At 43.4% G+C, this 15,485-nt stretch overlaps 1 protein-coding gene across 3 annotated transcripts in view; it reads right to left on the reverse strand.

Annotated features, from left to right (window-relative positions):
• The window catches only part of LHFPL3 (lipoma HMGIC fusion partner-like 3), a 249,776-nt gene continuing 234,291 nt past the window's right edge, over positions 1-15,485 (reverse strand). For all 3 annotated transcript variants that reach the window (XM_014963168.1, XM_014963170.1, XM_014963169.1), the window contains one exon: positions 1-2,693. In XM_014963168.1, coding sequence (XP_014818654.1) covers positions 2,665-2,693 — 29 coding nt within the window. In that variant the 3' untranslated portion in view covers positions 1-2,664. The remainder of the gene's footprint in view (positions 2,694-15,485) is intronic.

Below are 15,485 nucleotides of genomic sequence, written 5' to 3' on the forward strand. Positions count from 1 at the left end.
TTTTAGTATGCTACAAAATTCATCGTTGAACTTTATTAGGTACTTTAATACCAAGCATACTTTAAAGTAACAAAAATTATTGTTGTTATTACTTTTTACAGAAAATCAGGTATTTCAACAGTTTTCTTTACAGTTTGTTGACTTAAAAAAAATTACAATTGACAGTTACAATGGAGTGGGATGGAAAAATGGTAACATTTAAAAAGATAAAACATACTATTCATACTGAGTTAACATTTAGTGATGTACATCCTGGTATGTCCCCTGTTCTGACTGTGTACAAATTTTCATTGAGCTACCCTGGCAGGGTTGCGAGGTCTGGTGATGACACTTTTTTAAGCAACATTTGTGTATGTATAGATTACCCATTCACCATGATGCAAAACTTAGTAGTCCATAACAAAATAATACAGTACAGAGAAACCCTGTTTTGGTGATTTCTGTTGCAGGAAAAGTGTCATGACTGCAATAATTTGGGATAGAGGTAAACCTAAAGGAGCAAATGAAGACAGTGATACATTAGCACATCCAGATAGCAAACTCTTTCACAGGATTTTGAGGTGACAGCTTGGCTGCGAGTCAACAGGAGCAGTGAGTGAGGACAGGCTTCGCTGGGAGACCATTTAACGGGGACTCCTGAATGAATGTACCCGGTCCTTAAGGATGAGCATCTTCCAGCTGACACTGGTTGGACTAATAGTAGGCTTAAAAACCTGTCTGAAGTGGGACCTTCATGAGTTCATGCAGCCTCATGTGTAAACTGACTGATTTTTACCTTCCATCCCCTTCCCGTCAGTAACAAGTACTGGGAATAAGTTAACAGTAATTGCTTGATTTGGGTGGGATTTTTGACCAGTTCTCACGCTGATCTGGTAGAAGTTGGGGAGTTACAAGAGCAGATCTGGATTAAAAAAATCTTTTTAAAAAAATGCTGCCCAGATTCACACATAAATTTACTTGGTAGACATCCACATCAGTGTTGAGTCTCTAAAACAAGCAGCACCACAAAGGTACCTTGGTAGTTAAATAAAAGAATTTTCTAATTCCTTGCATTTATTTATTGACAGTTTGCTTAAAGAGAATTTTTCATTAAAAAATAAAACTAATTTTATTAGTTTCATGCAGTAAATTCTGGGATAACTTGTGTTGTGTAGCCAATAGTTAAAAAACAGTTTTAACTCATGTTTTAATCATGTCTTCGGTGTATTGTGTTATTTGTTATCAACATTAGGAATGAATTATTATTTTTGCCATTTCCCCTAAAAGCCAAAGAATGAAGCAACAGGTTTAAAAAAAAAATCTGAAAAAAATCAGTGCTGCAGTGTTCATTCTGGGCTGGATTCAGCTGCGATGTGCAGAAGAGGGTGGAAATAATGCAGGGAGCAGCGTGCTCCTGCCTGGTCCTGAGCCAGGAGGAGACGTGTGCCGTGCTGGTAGGTATTGGAGAGGAGCAGAGGGGAGGGGGGTCCCTGCTTCCCCCTGTTGCTCTGTGTCTGGTGCTTGGCATCCAGGCCTTTCACTAGGAGGTTTTTCTTCATACCCTGTGCCTCCCCCCGCTGTTTTACTGCTCAGTGGCTTCTGGAGATGATGGTGCCCTTTGGGGACTGACCTGCTGAGCCCCTGCAGAGGGAAGCACCAGCCCCACTGGTGTCCCTGGGCTCTGTGCACCCAGCCCTCACACAGCTATTTGCAATGTGCATTTGCTTACTAGTCTCTTAATTTTGGTATTAAGGGCAGAAGGGATTGTTAGATCACCTCGCCTGACTCTGGGCCAGAGAGTGTCACTCAGTGGTTATATGGCAGAACAAGGAAAAGAATAGAAATGCCCTTGCCACGAGCAGCTGCATGTTACATTTAAGGGGTAAATTACTTTCTCCTATTAAAAAAGAAATCAAGTGTTTTTATTTTGTCACTTCAAATACAACAATTCTATGTGTCTTGGGAAATTATAGTATTATGACATTGTCAGACGTATCTTATAGTATATATGCTTCATAGAACTAGAATATAGGTCAGAAATCATTTTTCAGTCTTAAGTTTGTTACAGACACAGATTAATTGGAACACATATGCAGTAAAAATTGAGAAGCTTTACAGTTTTAGTCAACATATTATACAGTGAAGTAAATGAAGTGCAGCAATGTAGCAGTAAAAGTTATGCTTTTTCCACTAGGTGATGGAAACATTCAGAGAGTCTATTTATAAATGCTAATTTAAGAGAGATGTTCTATCAGCTTCTTGGCTACTGGGATAGGAATAGTCTGGAGTTAACTGCCTCACTACTGTGAAAGGTTTTAAAGCTTTTTGCTTTCTGTCCGAATAAAAAAAATGACATTTACAAACCTCTTCAATGCATATATATTACATATGTTTATCTAGCAACAACTACATCCCTTTTAATTTATTCCCCAAATGTGACTTTTCATGCATGTCTTCTGGATGCTGTATTCAGCAACAGTTTCTAATGAGCTGGTGTGTAATCCATGATTGCATTTCTCTTCTGAAAATCACTTCCATGTCTGGCTGATCTATGTCTAGAAGGTGGTGCTTACCCATCAGGCATTTTTGCACTTGTCAGCGTTCTTCTCTGTCGGAGGCCCTTTCCCAAGCTTCTTCCCATTTTAATGTTGATGTACAAAAGCTGTTATTCGTTTTGTTTTGTGCTCATTCTAGTGAGGATTGGCTTAGTAGGACTGTGCAAAACAGAGAGAAGAGAGAAGCTGGTTTACTGCCAACAAACATACAGACGTTCACGCTGTGCTTGGCTCGGGGCGAGCCTCTGATCAATATTCTAATACACTTCATTATTTGCATTTCCATTTATCATGAAAAACGACAAGTTTAATCTTCAGATATGACAAGGATTTGTAATCTGGAATTCTTAAAAATCATTTTTCATCAGCTAATCGACACGGGAAGTCAAAATAATGAGATTGTTTCATTTAAAGTTTGAACAATATGAAAATAAAGTTACAACGTGTATGGGGCAAGAATGACATTTGCTAGATGAATATCATGAATCAAGTTAAAATCCTGACATTTTTGTTCTCTATCAATAATGTCTTTCATTCCCCTGAGCATACAGTCCACATTCATAAACAAGATAAAATAATACCTTGTGTTAAATTTTGAAGGAGCCGACCCCAATGAGTACAGAGGTGTTTGCAACCCAAATGCTCTCTTAAAGACTGATTCTCACCCACCCAGTTTCCACAGACTGCAAACAGAGCTGTGGACACAGGAGAGCAGACACTGGTGAGGAGGGTTCCCCCTCCTTGCTGGAGGTGACTGCCTGTAAATCAGCGCTGGAGAGGCAGCACATGGGAACAGGGGCTTAATGAGAAACTCTCTTTACAGGTACCCACATACATGCAAATACAAACATGACTGCTTTTGGCCTTGAACAGGAGGTTCATACACCAAATGAGCTCTTCAAATTCACCATTAGCTAAATTCCCCTTGGTCAGTTGGGCAAAACTGTGGAGCCCTTTGGCAGCAACCCCACTCCCCTCATCTTAATGCAGGGGCCTCTGCAGGAGACTGCTGGAATGCAGAGCTTGGGAGAAATCACAATTTTTGCAAACATAAAAGAAAAAGAACTGGTTTCATTGTGAAATAGCAGCGAACTAAGAGTTTCAGAACTAGAAATTCTTAAAAATGTTCCTGTAAGAAAACAGAAATATTTAATATCCACACACACGTTATGTGGCACAGCCACCTCCTATTCCCACTGATTCCTCACATGCCTGGACTCTTGTGGGTGGCTTGGCCTGCTGATAATTCACCCAAGGACACCAGGGAGAGTGACGCCTTGGAGCAGCCCAGACCTGAGAGCTCGGGATGCTCGAGAACCGGGGAGCCTGGTGGTGGCTAAACTTTCTGCCCTGGACCCTGGGTTCCTCCTTCCACCATCAACGTCCAACAAATTGACATTTTTCAAGCAAAGTTTGTTTGGGAGGAAGTTTTCTGACTAGTTATAGCCCACACGTGTTCAGCACGCATCTGTAGCCCAGATGTATTGCACAGAGAAGACACTTTTAATTAGTGTTGGTGAGAGTAGAGAGTATCAAGAAAGCTATGCAAGAAGCATAAGGTGAGATAAGGAAGGACCTGCAGCAGATGAATGGATGTTTCGCTTTTGTCAGAAAATGAATACACAATGTAGTGTTCACTGTGGCATAAACATTTTTATGATGTAAGCATGTAAGGGGACTGGTACTTTCCAACTGCAAAAGAAAAAATTGCCATTGATAGCTCCTTTCCCCCTTTAAAACATATTTGTGATAAATAAAATCTATTCTAAATGATCTGAGTTGGGAATTTGGGTACATTTTACTCATATGGTTATTAATGTAATGAATATGGTAATTATTAATATAGGGAAGTAACACTAATAAATAAAAGACTAGAAAGAAAAAGTGCTTGAGCCTCCAATCTGTTTATTTGCTAAGTAAGGTGTCAGTTTTTTTGAGCCTCTTAAACAATCCATAGGTGGTGAAACCAAAATCCAGGGAAAGCCAAAGTTGCATGTCAAGGAGCATGTGCCCTGGTATGCCTACGAACAATCTAAACTGAATAAAACTGAACGAACCATTTCTTGCAATTGTTTTTAGTCATTCTTTGATGTGCCTGTGTTATTCAAATCCTTAATAGCGCTTATTTGATTTCCAGCAGTACTCAGTGTTGGGGTTGTAAAATACTAAAACCTTTATTAATTCTTTTGACAAATTCTGCACACAGGTGTTATACACATGGAAATGAAATTTAATAAATGCCAGAGGTGCCTAGTTGATAAGGTGGAAATGAGTCATTCGCATCCAACATCCCTCAGCCCACTTTGTATCACATCATAGGCTTTTGACTCCTTGAAGTTTCTTTTCTTAGAGCTACTTACCCTTTTCTATTGCTGTTGCCTATAAATCAGTTAATGAAAGCAGTCTTCATGAAAGCCGTATTACCCAAACCACCTAGGTGCTCTGCTGTTAAATTCTCTATTTAAAGTCTTGAAAGGCTGCCTGGTAGGCTGACATCCTGACAGCATGCTTATTATTCATATTTGACCCGTTCAATTAGGGCAGTTACTTCTGTTGACTGCAGAGCCAGGTTATAGTCACCCTGGGAGAGATTTGCAGCATTTTAGCATTTATATACATTCTCAGAAACAGAGGCCACCAATATTTCTTTGTTTTGAAGATGAATCATAAGGAGATTTCCAGGTTGCTCCCTGCCAAGGTATAAAGCACATACTGAATGTCAGGTAGTCCCTTACATGCTGTTACTGTACAGCACGGACAGTAAATATACACCGAAAGTTAGACCTTCTAGGTCTGAATATATATTCTCTCCAGCAATCTTAAGACCTGGCACCATTAATTGTCACCAGCCATATTTATACCATTTTCCATTTATTTGCCATTTATTTGAGTGGCATCTAGAAAATAACACCTTTCCAAGAGTTAATCTTTTATCGCTATCTCCAAAGACACACAATTACTGAGCTAAAGAGCAACTGGAATTCATGGTCACACCAAAGTTGGTGCTGTTCCAAAACCACATGAGCTGGCAGAAGCCCATGAATTAATGAAGCACCAGAGATTTCTTCCCAGCGCCTCCACAGTATTCCTCTAGCCTAGAGAGCAACATTATCTCTCCTGAATGCTGGTGCTGTGTTTGGTGTATGGGAGGAGATGAAGGAGGAGAGAAACATTTCTGCTGAAGGTCTGCAATTGAAAATAGACATGCTGAGGCACCTTTGATAACACCGCTGCCCAGGCAGTAGGCCAAAAAAATTTGGACAAGTTCAGTTTTAATGAGGTGCTTGGAGTTCTCGCCTTCCTGCTTATGATCCTCATAACCACAGGGAGAAGGTTTTGTTGTTTACATCAGGGTTGGTGCAATGCTAAGTGCGTTAAAACTTCACTTGTAGCTACTGCATCCCAAAATTTGAATAGCAACATGCATTCAGGGCCTGGGCAGTATCTGGATGTGTGTAATTAAAAAGCATGAAAGGCATGTCAATGCCCAGCTGCATAGGACTGCTGGTGTCCCATCTTCTCTTATTTCTGTGAAGACATTCCCTTTAAAACACATGAAACCCCATTTGAGTGGCTTGAGAGAATGATTTTCTTTTCCATGTGATGAGAGAGGAATAACATGTATTCCCATTTGCCTTTAAATGTGTATTCTTGTTTTCCTACCTGCTGTGGGTGCTTTTTCTCTCTTGATGCATTGAGCATTCTTTGCCCTGTCTCATTGGGGGGTGCTCATGCATTGCCTGGAGAGCCACAACAAATATTGTGCTCTCAACGAACAGCTGGGCACCAACTCCGGTCCTCTCCGAACTTGTCTGAGTCACAGAACCATAGAATCATTTAGGTTGGAAAAGACCTTTAAGATCACCGAGTCACACTGTTAAAGTAGCACTGCCAAGTCCACCACTAAACCATGTCCCTAAGAACCACAAGCTGAAACTCTAACGTGCTTTGGAGATCCTGTCCACAGATCATCCTGGAAATAGCTGTGTGGCCAGAGGTGAATGAGTTGTGCTCCCTGATGCCTAGTCCTGCACTGCAGTTTAGACAGAATAAGGAGGGAACAAGGCTGCCCCGTGGAGATGGAAGGAAGAATGCACAGAAATTCCCCAACTATTTTGATAGCAGCCTTTTTTCAGTGTTTCACTGTTCAACATCTCCTCAACAAAACGTGATAAATGACCTGTCCACACCAGAGCTGCCTAAGCTCGTTTTCTCCTCCTGCTGGCAAACCACCAGGCAGGATCTGGCAACTGCCTGCTCCGCAGTCACTCACAGCTACTGAAGCCTGCCTGCGAGGGCAGGGATTGAAAAGAGTACTCAGCAAACCTTCAGGGAGTTACTAAAACTTCTACAAAACTTTGGGATCGAAAATGTGAGATGGCTTTGTCCGTATGGCATTAGAGGAGAACCTCATCTCAGCAGAAGGGCGTGTGAGCTGGCTCTTTTGCTGCAGCGCTTCCTTGTAATAAAATAGAATCAAATCACATAAAAAACACAAGGTTTTTACCAATTCGATACGCAAGCTATGTGAAACCAGAACTGAGTGGAACAGTAGGACTTATTTGACCTGCTGGGCAGCATTTTGTGCACTCTGTTAGTGGCAGCAGCTGATCTCCAGGGCATGGGATGTAGAAAATGTTTCCAGGGCTGTAGAAAATGGTTTCAGGAGCACTCAATAATTTTCTAAATGTCCATCAGAAGGATGCCCAGGCTGTTTTGCAGGCAGAAGGCTCAGTTCATGGCTGCACAAGGGCATTTCTAGCATCTGAGAGGACGGTTTCAGGGCAACAGGGGTGGTGATGGTCAGTCAACCATAGAATGCATTTTCTTAGACATCCTTTGCAAAGAAGAAACAGAAAAATGGCTGAAGGATCCAGTCAGATCAATTTTGCCGGGTTGCTGTATGGAATATTTGTGTACAACATATCTCTGGACAGCCCTTTGCCATCAATAACTCATACACTGTCATTCACAAGAAAAAACCCAGTGCATTAGCAGACCTAAAGCTACACTCCTTGCAGACTTAATGTTCCCAGTGACTGCCCTGCTGGCCAGGTCTTGCCCTTCCCTGCCAGACTCTGGCCAATTCTTGTAGTTTTAAAACCCAGTTTATTCTTACATTGTTTTCCCCCCTTTTTCTGTTGTTATGTGTGGAGACTGACACCTGGCAGGAGGAAATGGCTGTCAGCTCAGAGGCTGTTTGGTTGTAGGCAGTGTGCTATAGGGGGAGAACAGTGACACGGCAGGGAAACATTATTTTCTGGGTTATTTTCTTTTCTTTCTCCAGACAGAAGGTTTTTTGAAGCTGTTATGACAGTAAGCAAAAGTCTGCAGAGAAAACTGTGGCTGTCAAGACAAATTACTTAAAAAAGAAGAAAGGATTGAGCAATTAAGTCTGACCACCTTATGCCAAAGGATGAAGGGAGAAATATATTGGGAATTTAAGTGGAGCATCAAGGCATTCTCCCTGTTTGTGATCTTGATTTCTTCAAGTTCATATTCTTTTCCAGATGGAAATTTTGAGAAAGGTGTGGAGCTTTTTTGGGAAGAGAGAGAAGATGGAGAGTGGACTTTGGAGGTGCATCTCCCCTAACATCAGCTCTCTCAGTCAGGCATTGGGTGTGTGTCTCTGGCAGTCCCTGGAGAGGGACAGGGCCCTCCTGAGGTGACTCACTTCATCCAGCAACACTTCCCAGGGTGGATGAGCACCTGTTGGCTCCAGCGGGACTGTAGACCATTGGATGAGACTGGAGGCCTAAGTCTGAGATGGACAAAGTGAGGTGTGTGAATCCTGGACTTAAAATTACCACGCACAGAGGGATTAACAGCATGCATGGAGACACAAAGAGAGAAGCCACTGCCACACATAGAAGATAATCTTCAAATATCAAATTATTAGGCAGTTGTGGATTAGTTGTTTGTAACAGGGTGTCAAAGACCTCACCTGAGCACAGCTTGAGGACAGGTATTTTTAGTCCTGTTGGGTGTGCAGTTGTACCAGGACAATCTTCACCAGGGAGTAAATGACTTCACAGAAGGCGGGTCTAAGATTTTGTCCCCAGCCCAGAAAGGCTCAGTAAAATAAGCTCAAAAGTTTAAGGGCTGACTGGCCTGGGTGTAGAGCTGCAAGGAACAGGCCAGAGCGGTGGGAAGACATGAGTATGGCAGGCAGCTCAGCTGCTCTTGCCAGGGAGACTGTGCCGGGGGGAACAGGTGAATTTTGATTGCAAGTCCCGAGAAACAGGATTAGAGCAGTTTAAACAAGGCACCTCACCAGAGCCTGAAAATTTTCTTATTTCCTTCAACTACACCTAAATATAACCCTGTGGCAGTGAAAGGCTCCAAAATCCTTTATATGGGCAGGCTTCAAGCTTCCCTGCCACCCTGCCTAATCCCTGGCTCGGGTGGCTTTTCTCTGGTTTGATTGCAGCTCCAAGAATGCAACATATGCATATGTGTCAGTGAGAAAGACAGGAGGACAGCAACAGGGAGAGGGAAGAGAGACCTATCTAAAGAATGAGAAAGTCATAGCTGTCATCCTTGCCATCTGTCAGCACCAGTCTGGGCTGATGGGAACAGGGCTCTCTCAGGTGATGGCTCTGCTACCCACACCTCACTACCAACAGCTTTTGGGTCCCTCAGCTGGAAAGGTTGGTGCTGCACGGCCATACCTCCCCAGCAGGCACGATTGCCTCTCTGTTACCATCACGCACAGTGCAGCGTGCCCTGAACAAGAGAAGAGGTTTTGTGTCCGCTCGAGGTGGGTACCGAAACACTGAGATGTAGTGATCAGATCCTGCTCAACAGTGGGCAGCATTTTCCTCCATTTCAATATTTGCTCTGTGCCTGTCAAGAAAAGGAAGATTTTTATCATAATGAACAAACACAGCAAAAAGCCTCCTATTCTTTCTCCTAAAGAGTTTTCTTTTACTGTGGAGCATCACAGAGATGGTCCTTCCTCTGATGGTCCCTTTCCAGAAGGCTCATCAATTTGTCTTTTGTACTTGGTGATGCTTCTGGCAAGTTTGGGATGGGAGTCACGTCTCAAGACAGGTTTGCTGGCATGGGAGATGTAGTATGTTGTTGGAAGAACTGGAGAGAGGCTGAAATGCCTTCATCAATAACGTCTTTCATGTGAAGTAGCTTCCTGCTCTGCAGAGTTGTAGGCTGGAGTCAAGCAAAATCAGTTACTTGTTGTTCATCTATTTTTATTTCCTCTGTGTGGTTTGCTGCAGTCTTTCTTTTCCCAGATGGTCAAATAAATCGCTGTCACTAAACAGGAGTCCCTGAACAGTGATTCCTAAACTCTTCCTGTTCTTTAACTGCTTAATGAGAAAATATTTTACTTTCTTTATATTCTGCACATTTGCTGGAGTTGTTTTTCAGTCTCTCCCCTGGAACCCAGAGGATCTGTAGGTATTTTTGTTTGTTTCACCATCCTTCAAGCTGCGTGATCAGACTGCTCAGAAAGCTCTGCATCGTCTTTATTTAAAAACTGTTATGAACTTTGATCCATACTTGTTTATTGAGAACCTCTCTGAGGATCAGTGGAGATACTTCCATGAGATCCTGGGCAGATCGGCCAGAAAATGTTTGGATTGTCATTGTATACTCTTATGGTTTTTTCATTTTCTTAATAACAGTTGATGTCTAGCTTTATTAGCTTTATATCTTCCAGGAGTTTTCCTATGCGGTGCTGGGTAATGTTAGAAGTTGATGTTGGTGTATCTTCAGTTTGGAAAAACAAATCTTATTGACATTGATCCAAAACTCTACTTGTCCAGGCTCGGCTGTCAGGGAGGGCAGAGGGCAGTGCCCAGGGGCAGCGGGGGCTGTGGGGGGCTGTGAGCAAGCCCAAGCTCCCTGACTGAAGTGTGGTGTTGAGGCTTCATGTTGGTTTGAGCCTGCGTTTCTGTGCAGCACAGAAGGAGTAGGAGTTCGGCCCTGGGAGAAAGCCAAGATATTGAAGCAGAGGCTTGAAGGTGCCAGCCAGGATCTCTGCGTATGGAAACTGCTACGATGGGGTTTATTTTAGTGGTGTGAAAGAAATGGAGCTCTGCTCTTTTTTCAACAGATCGGATTTCTCCAAATGATTTCCCAATTCATATAATGAGTTTTTCCTCCTAACAGGAAGGAGCAGGGCCATGACAGTTCTTTGGCCATTCTGGCATGTTAAAATTGACATTTCTGTGAATGAAATTTCCTGAAATAATTTGCTGATTTTTAATGATCACATAATAATTAAACTTCTACAAGAAGTTCAGTTTAAGTACCTCAGAAAATGTAGTAAAAAATATCAATGCTGGTGAATCTTAAATGCTGCATAATTTAAATCTTATTTAAATATATATTTAAATATAATATAAATAAAACATTAGGAAGGAATTCTTCACAGAAAGAGTGGTCGGGCATTGGAATAGGCTGCCCAGGGAGGTGGTTGAGTCACCATCCCTGGCTGTGTTTAAGGGACATTTAGATGCGGTACTGAGGGATATGGTGTAGGGGAGGACTGTGTAGAGTAGGGTAGATCGTTGGACTCGATTATCCCAAGGGTCTCTTCCAACCTGAATGATTATATGATTCTATGATTCTATAATAATAAAAACTTCCAGATATTCTTTGTGTGAAATGAATTTCCCCGTTCTTCAGCCAGTGCCAAAGATGTGTGACCTGGGAGCACAGCACCAATCCCACCTGCTTCCCTGCTGTGTCAAGGCACATGCAGGGGCTTCTAAAAGTTTTCCAAACTTTCTTTTTGTGCTGGTGGGAAGAGAAAATTCAATGAGTGGGGTGGGGCTGGGAGCAGGGCTCTGGCTGCTGGGACTCACCACAGAGGGGAAGGGTCCCGCAGCTGGAGGGTTTTGTCCAGGCCACCTCTGGGGCAGGGTCTCACCAAAGCAAGGCTGTGGGTCCTTCAACCTGAGAACACGCTCCTCTGGGAGTGGCTGGCTGCTATAATGTTTGGTCTCAATCAAAACCTGCTAATGACCTGTGAACATTGATCCCGTTTCTGCCTCCAAGAAAGACACAGGTGCCAAGTTACATGGTTATAGGAATCAGAAAGATGATGATATGGAGAAGCTTTAGTCTGAGGTTTCAAAACGGCAGCTTAATGATCAGCTTACCTGAGCACAGGAATGTTAATTAACTGGCTATATATTCTCTAGGCAAATAGGAAATATGTGGGGCTGTGCCTGAGGCCCATGACAATTTCCAAAGCTACGAGATTACATGTCAAACTAATGAAAAAATCTTTACGGGATTAGGTGATTTCAGCTAGAAAAGAGGCTGGATTTGGGAGATGGCAAAGACAGGGCCAAAGGAGAGAGCCAGGGTTTTGGTGAACACTATCCATCACGGAAACCTGCCTGATGTGCAGCAAGAAGCGTGTTGGATGCTCATGGTTTTGGACGCATTGTTTCAGTCATCTTCCCTTTCCAGCTGTCCTGCAGGATTGCTGCAAAACCAATTTATGCAGACTCTGGACAATATATTAGGATTTATTATTGCTATTAATTTATATTATTCCCTTAAACATTTTCCTGAGTTGCTGTAGGAGTGTTAAGTGCAGTCTTGCAAAAGAAAAAGAGGAGATTCCTGCCCTGAAGAGCTTTCAGTACAGGACGCAGACTGTGATTAACAGTGCAGAGAAAAAAACCAACTCTTCCCAGGGAAGGAAGGGGAGGGCTGTGTTAGGAAATTGCCAGCTAGAAAGCATGCAGGAAGGCAGGCTGTTTTGCAGTAGCCTGGAATGACAGGTGTGGTACAGTGTCCTGGTTGTGCTCCTTCTCCTCTGGGTCAGAACCAGAGGTGACAACCCAGAGGTGACAACCTGGCATATCCAGCAAGCCCTGCAGTTTTTAGGCACATGAGATTTAGCAACTGGTGAGCATATGTAACAGTGATGGCAATGAAAAGAGTGTCACTCCTGGTGTTGCTTTCCCCCTGTCTGTGGGAGCTGATCATTGGAAGGAAGCTGTGGGCTCCCACCTCTTCCTGCTTCCCACAGGGGCCTTGCAGACACAGGTGTTCCCCATCCTCTGCACCCAGCATTGCTTCACCTCCCTAGTGCCACCTCACAGCCATTTTCTGCTCTTCCCACTGTCCCATTTCCACGCACTGCTATGCTCCACGCACACAGTCTCTCCTGGTGATGGCTCCAGTACATGATGCCCTCATGATGGAGACTAAATAAGTAACTTTTCAGGTAACCAGTCTGTAAGCATCTCCAGTATTTTCTAGCCTTATCCTTGAGGCCTGCCTATATTAAGGCATGAATACAGAAGCCTTAATCATATAAACCTCACTTGTAACCTTTGGTGTCTCTTGCTGGAGTGAGAAGACCATCAGTGGTCTGAAGGGCAGCTCTTTCTACAAGCTTCCATTCTCCATCAGAGCCTTCTCTAACACTCAGATATGGCATCCATATGGTACTGTAGTCAGCCTTATCTGCAGCTCTGGAAGGATCACACTTTGTACAGTGTAAGGACAGCACCAGGGCTTAGGAGCCTTGATGGCTTCTTTCCCCCTTCTTCCTTACACCTGATTCATACACACACATGGACAATTTTCCATTAGTTTGGCTATTCCCACCGATGACTGAAGGGCAATTCTTGTGTAAATGCCATCTTTCTATGTAAGGATGTGACTGCTGTTGACAGCAAGAAGCAACCAGCCTGGTAGAAAACACTACAGGGAGGGGGAAAAACCCCACCCCATCTCAAACCAAATCCCAGGATTCCTCAAAGATCAGTCAACCCTTCTTCAGAGACAGCAATAGTTCAGAGCAACCCATTGGATAAAGAAGACCTTGATATAGATTTGCTCATCAGTAAAGAAAAGGAGGGGAGCTTAGACAATGGGAAAACAAGTCTGGTCTGCAGAGTTACATCTGCAGCAGCCCTCCCCGAGGAGCTGTACAGTAACGCCTTTCACTCCACCTGCAGTCTTTAGTATGGGGGTTCATGCACTCTCCTGCTGTGTAGCTCTACCAAAGCTCCAATAAAGGCTTCCACCCTCCCACCCCCTAAACAAGTGATTTTTGTCCATCCTTCCCTCTCATTTTCCTCCATCAGGGTATGGCCAGGTCAGCAGCGGGAGCTCAGGGGACCCTGCTGGGCTACCAGGGCTCAGGGTCACGTCAAGGGCTCCTCACCTCCAACAGACCCCAATGGCATCCACTTTTCAGTGCAGGTGCTGCCTGTGTTTGGTACCCGGCACCAACTGAGACACCTCCTCAGTGCTCAAATAATAATGATGGATTTCTGCTCCGGAGTGATAGCTTGTGTTGTGCGGCTGGGTTAATATATGTCAGCTGTCATCATCCCTGTCAGCTGCTGCTGGCAGTGAGCGGCAGATAAGTAAATCTGTGATGATGCATATCCCAGAGAGAGCAGGGATTAAATATTTCATCGCTTCAGACACTGAAACATCTCCTCATTTGGAGTCCTCTTCTTGTGGTCACGTCCTCTCAGATCACCCCAGCCCTGGGGAAGAGCAAAGGCTGCCTGGGTTTCTGAGACTGTGGGGCAGGGGATCGCCAGAGGCAAAGTCCCTGCAGCTGGGGCGAGCCAAGCTGCTGCTTCAGTCCCAGAGAGTTTAAAAATAAGCAGAAACTCAAGGAAAATTAAAAATACCCTTTTTTTTTTCTGATCTTCCTGACAGGCAGTTGTGCGGAGCTTGGTGTTTGCCTTGCTGCCCCTCCACTGCTGACCAGGGACAGGTGGCCTAGCACCCATCTTGGAGTGTCTCTGGAACACGCTGCTGAGCAGCCAGTGCCATGGACCGAGCACCCTCAGCAACACGGTGACTCACTCCATGTAGACAACACTAGGGAAAGCATCCGCCGTGGTTGTAGTTAGGTAAATGTGGTTGTTTCATGGTGTTCCCAAAGCGATGGGTCACCAAACCCCGGCGATGAGCTTGGTGGTCATTCCTACAGCACCGTGCGTCCCTCCTCTTTCTTCTCCAAGGTGTTTCTCAAAACCCATTGCTAGCAAAGTCTCAGATTATTGATGGCCTGGAGATAGGAAAAATGCTATCATTTAGTTTTCTTCACTCTCATGGACTTTCCTGATATTGTGTATTTCCTTGGTATCATAGGAGCTTTATATTGAAGGGATTTTCAGTGCAAAATACCAATTTGTTGAGATGAAGTTTTCTCAGGTTTTTCTTGTTTTTATCACATCAAAGGAGCTACTCTAGCAGGATGTGGAAAATGAAAGAAAATACTGTGATAAACAAGGTCTTGGCTACTTCAGAAACTGACTATTTTCCACTAACTACCTACAGAACCAAATAAAAATGAAAATGTGTCCTTTTTTGTTCCACACCAGAAGAAAGAGAAGACCCATCCCGTCAACTTATGAAATGAAGTCCTTGTTTTCCAGGAAGCCTTAATGAACCACAAACCTTCACAAACCAGGGAGATGTACAAACATGAGCTTCTCAAAAATCTGATTTCTTTCTTATTTGCCTCACGTTTCCTGACAGCTCTTGGTTTTCTTTGCAATCACTAAGGAACAGAAGGGGTTTTTATTTTGAAAGCTGAGATTCAAGTGCAACGTGATTCAGAGCTGAAACTTGGGAAAAAAAAAATATTGCATGAGCAGTTATGAAATTTCCAAAACCTGTAGGTAACTGCACAGGCATTTAATCTTCATCCTTACCTCCTCTTTATACATTCTAATTCCCTTCCTTTGCAGTGCTTTTTATCAGAAAACAGATATAGAGTGTCTTCTATACAGGTACATTCCTATATAGGTCTGAGGTTCCACTGACTCTTGTATCTGAGGGCTTAGTAGCTGGACCCAGAAGACAAGTGTTGAGGCTTTGCAGGTGGATTTTCTGCTTCACTATTATGTAAGGTGCCAAAATCAGTATTCATCTGTGCATTGCTAAGTAGCACCATTTCTGCTTGCCTTTTTTTTTTTTTTTTTTTAATTCAAGGAA

This window comes from Calidris pugnax, unplaced genomic scaffold (genome assembly GCF_001431845.1).
Source record: "Calidris pugnax isolate Ruff unplaced genomic scaffold, ASM143184v1 scaffold44, whole genome shotgun sequence".
NCBI lineage: Eukaryota > Metazoa > Chordata > Aves > Charadriiformes > Scolopacidae > Calidris > Calidris pugnax.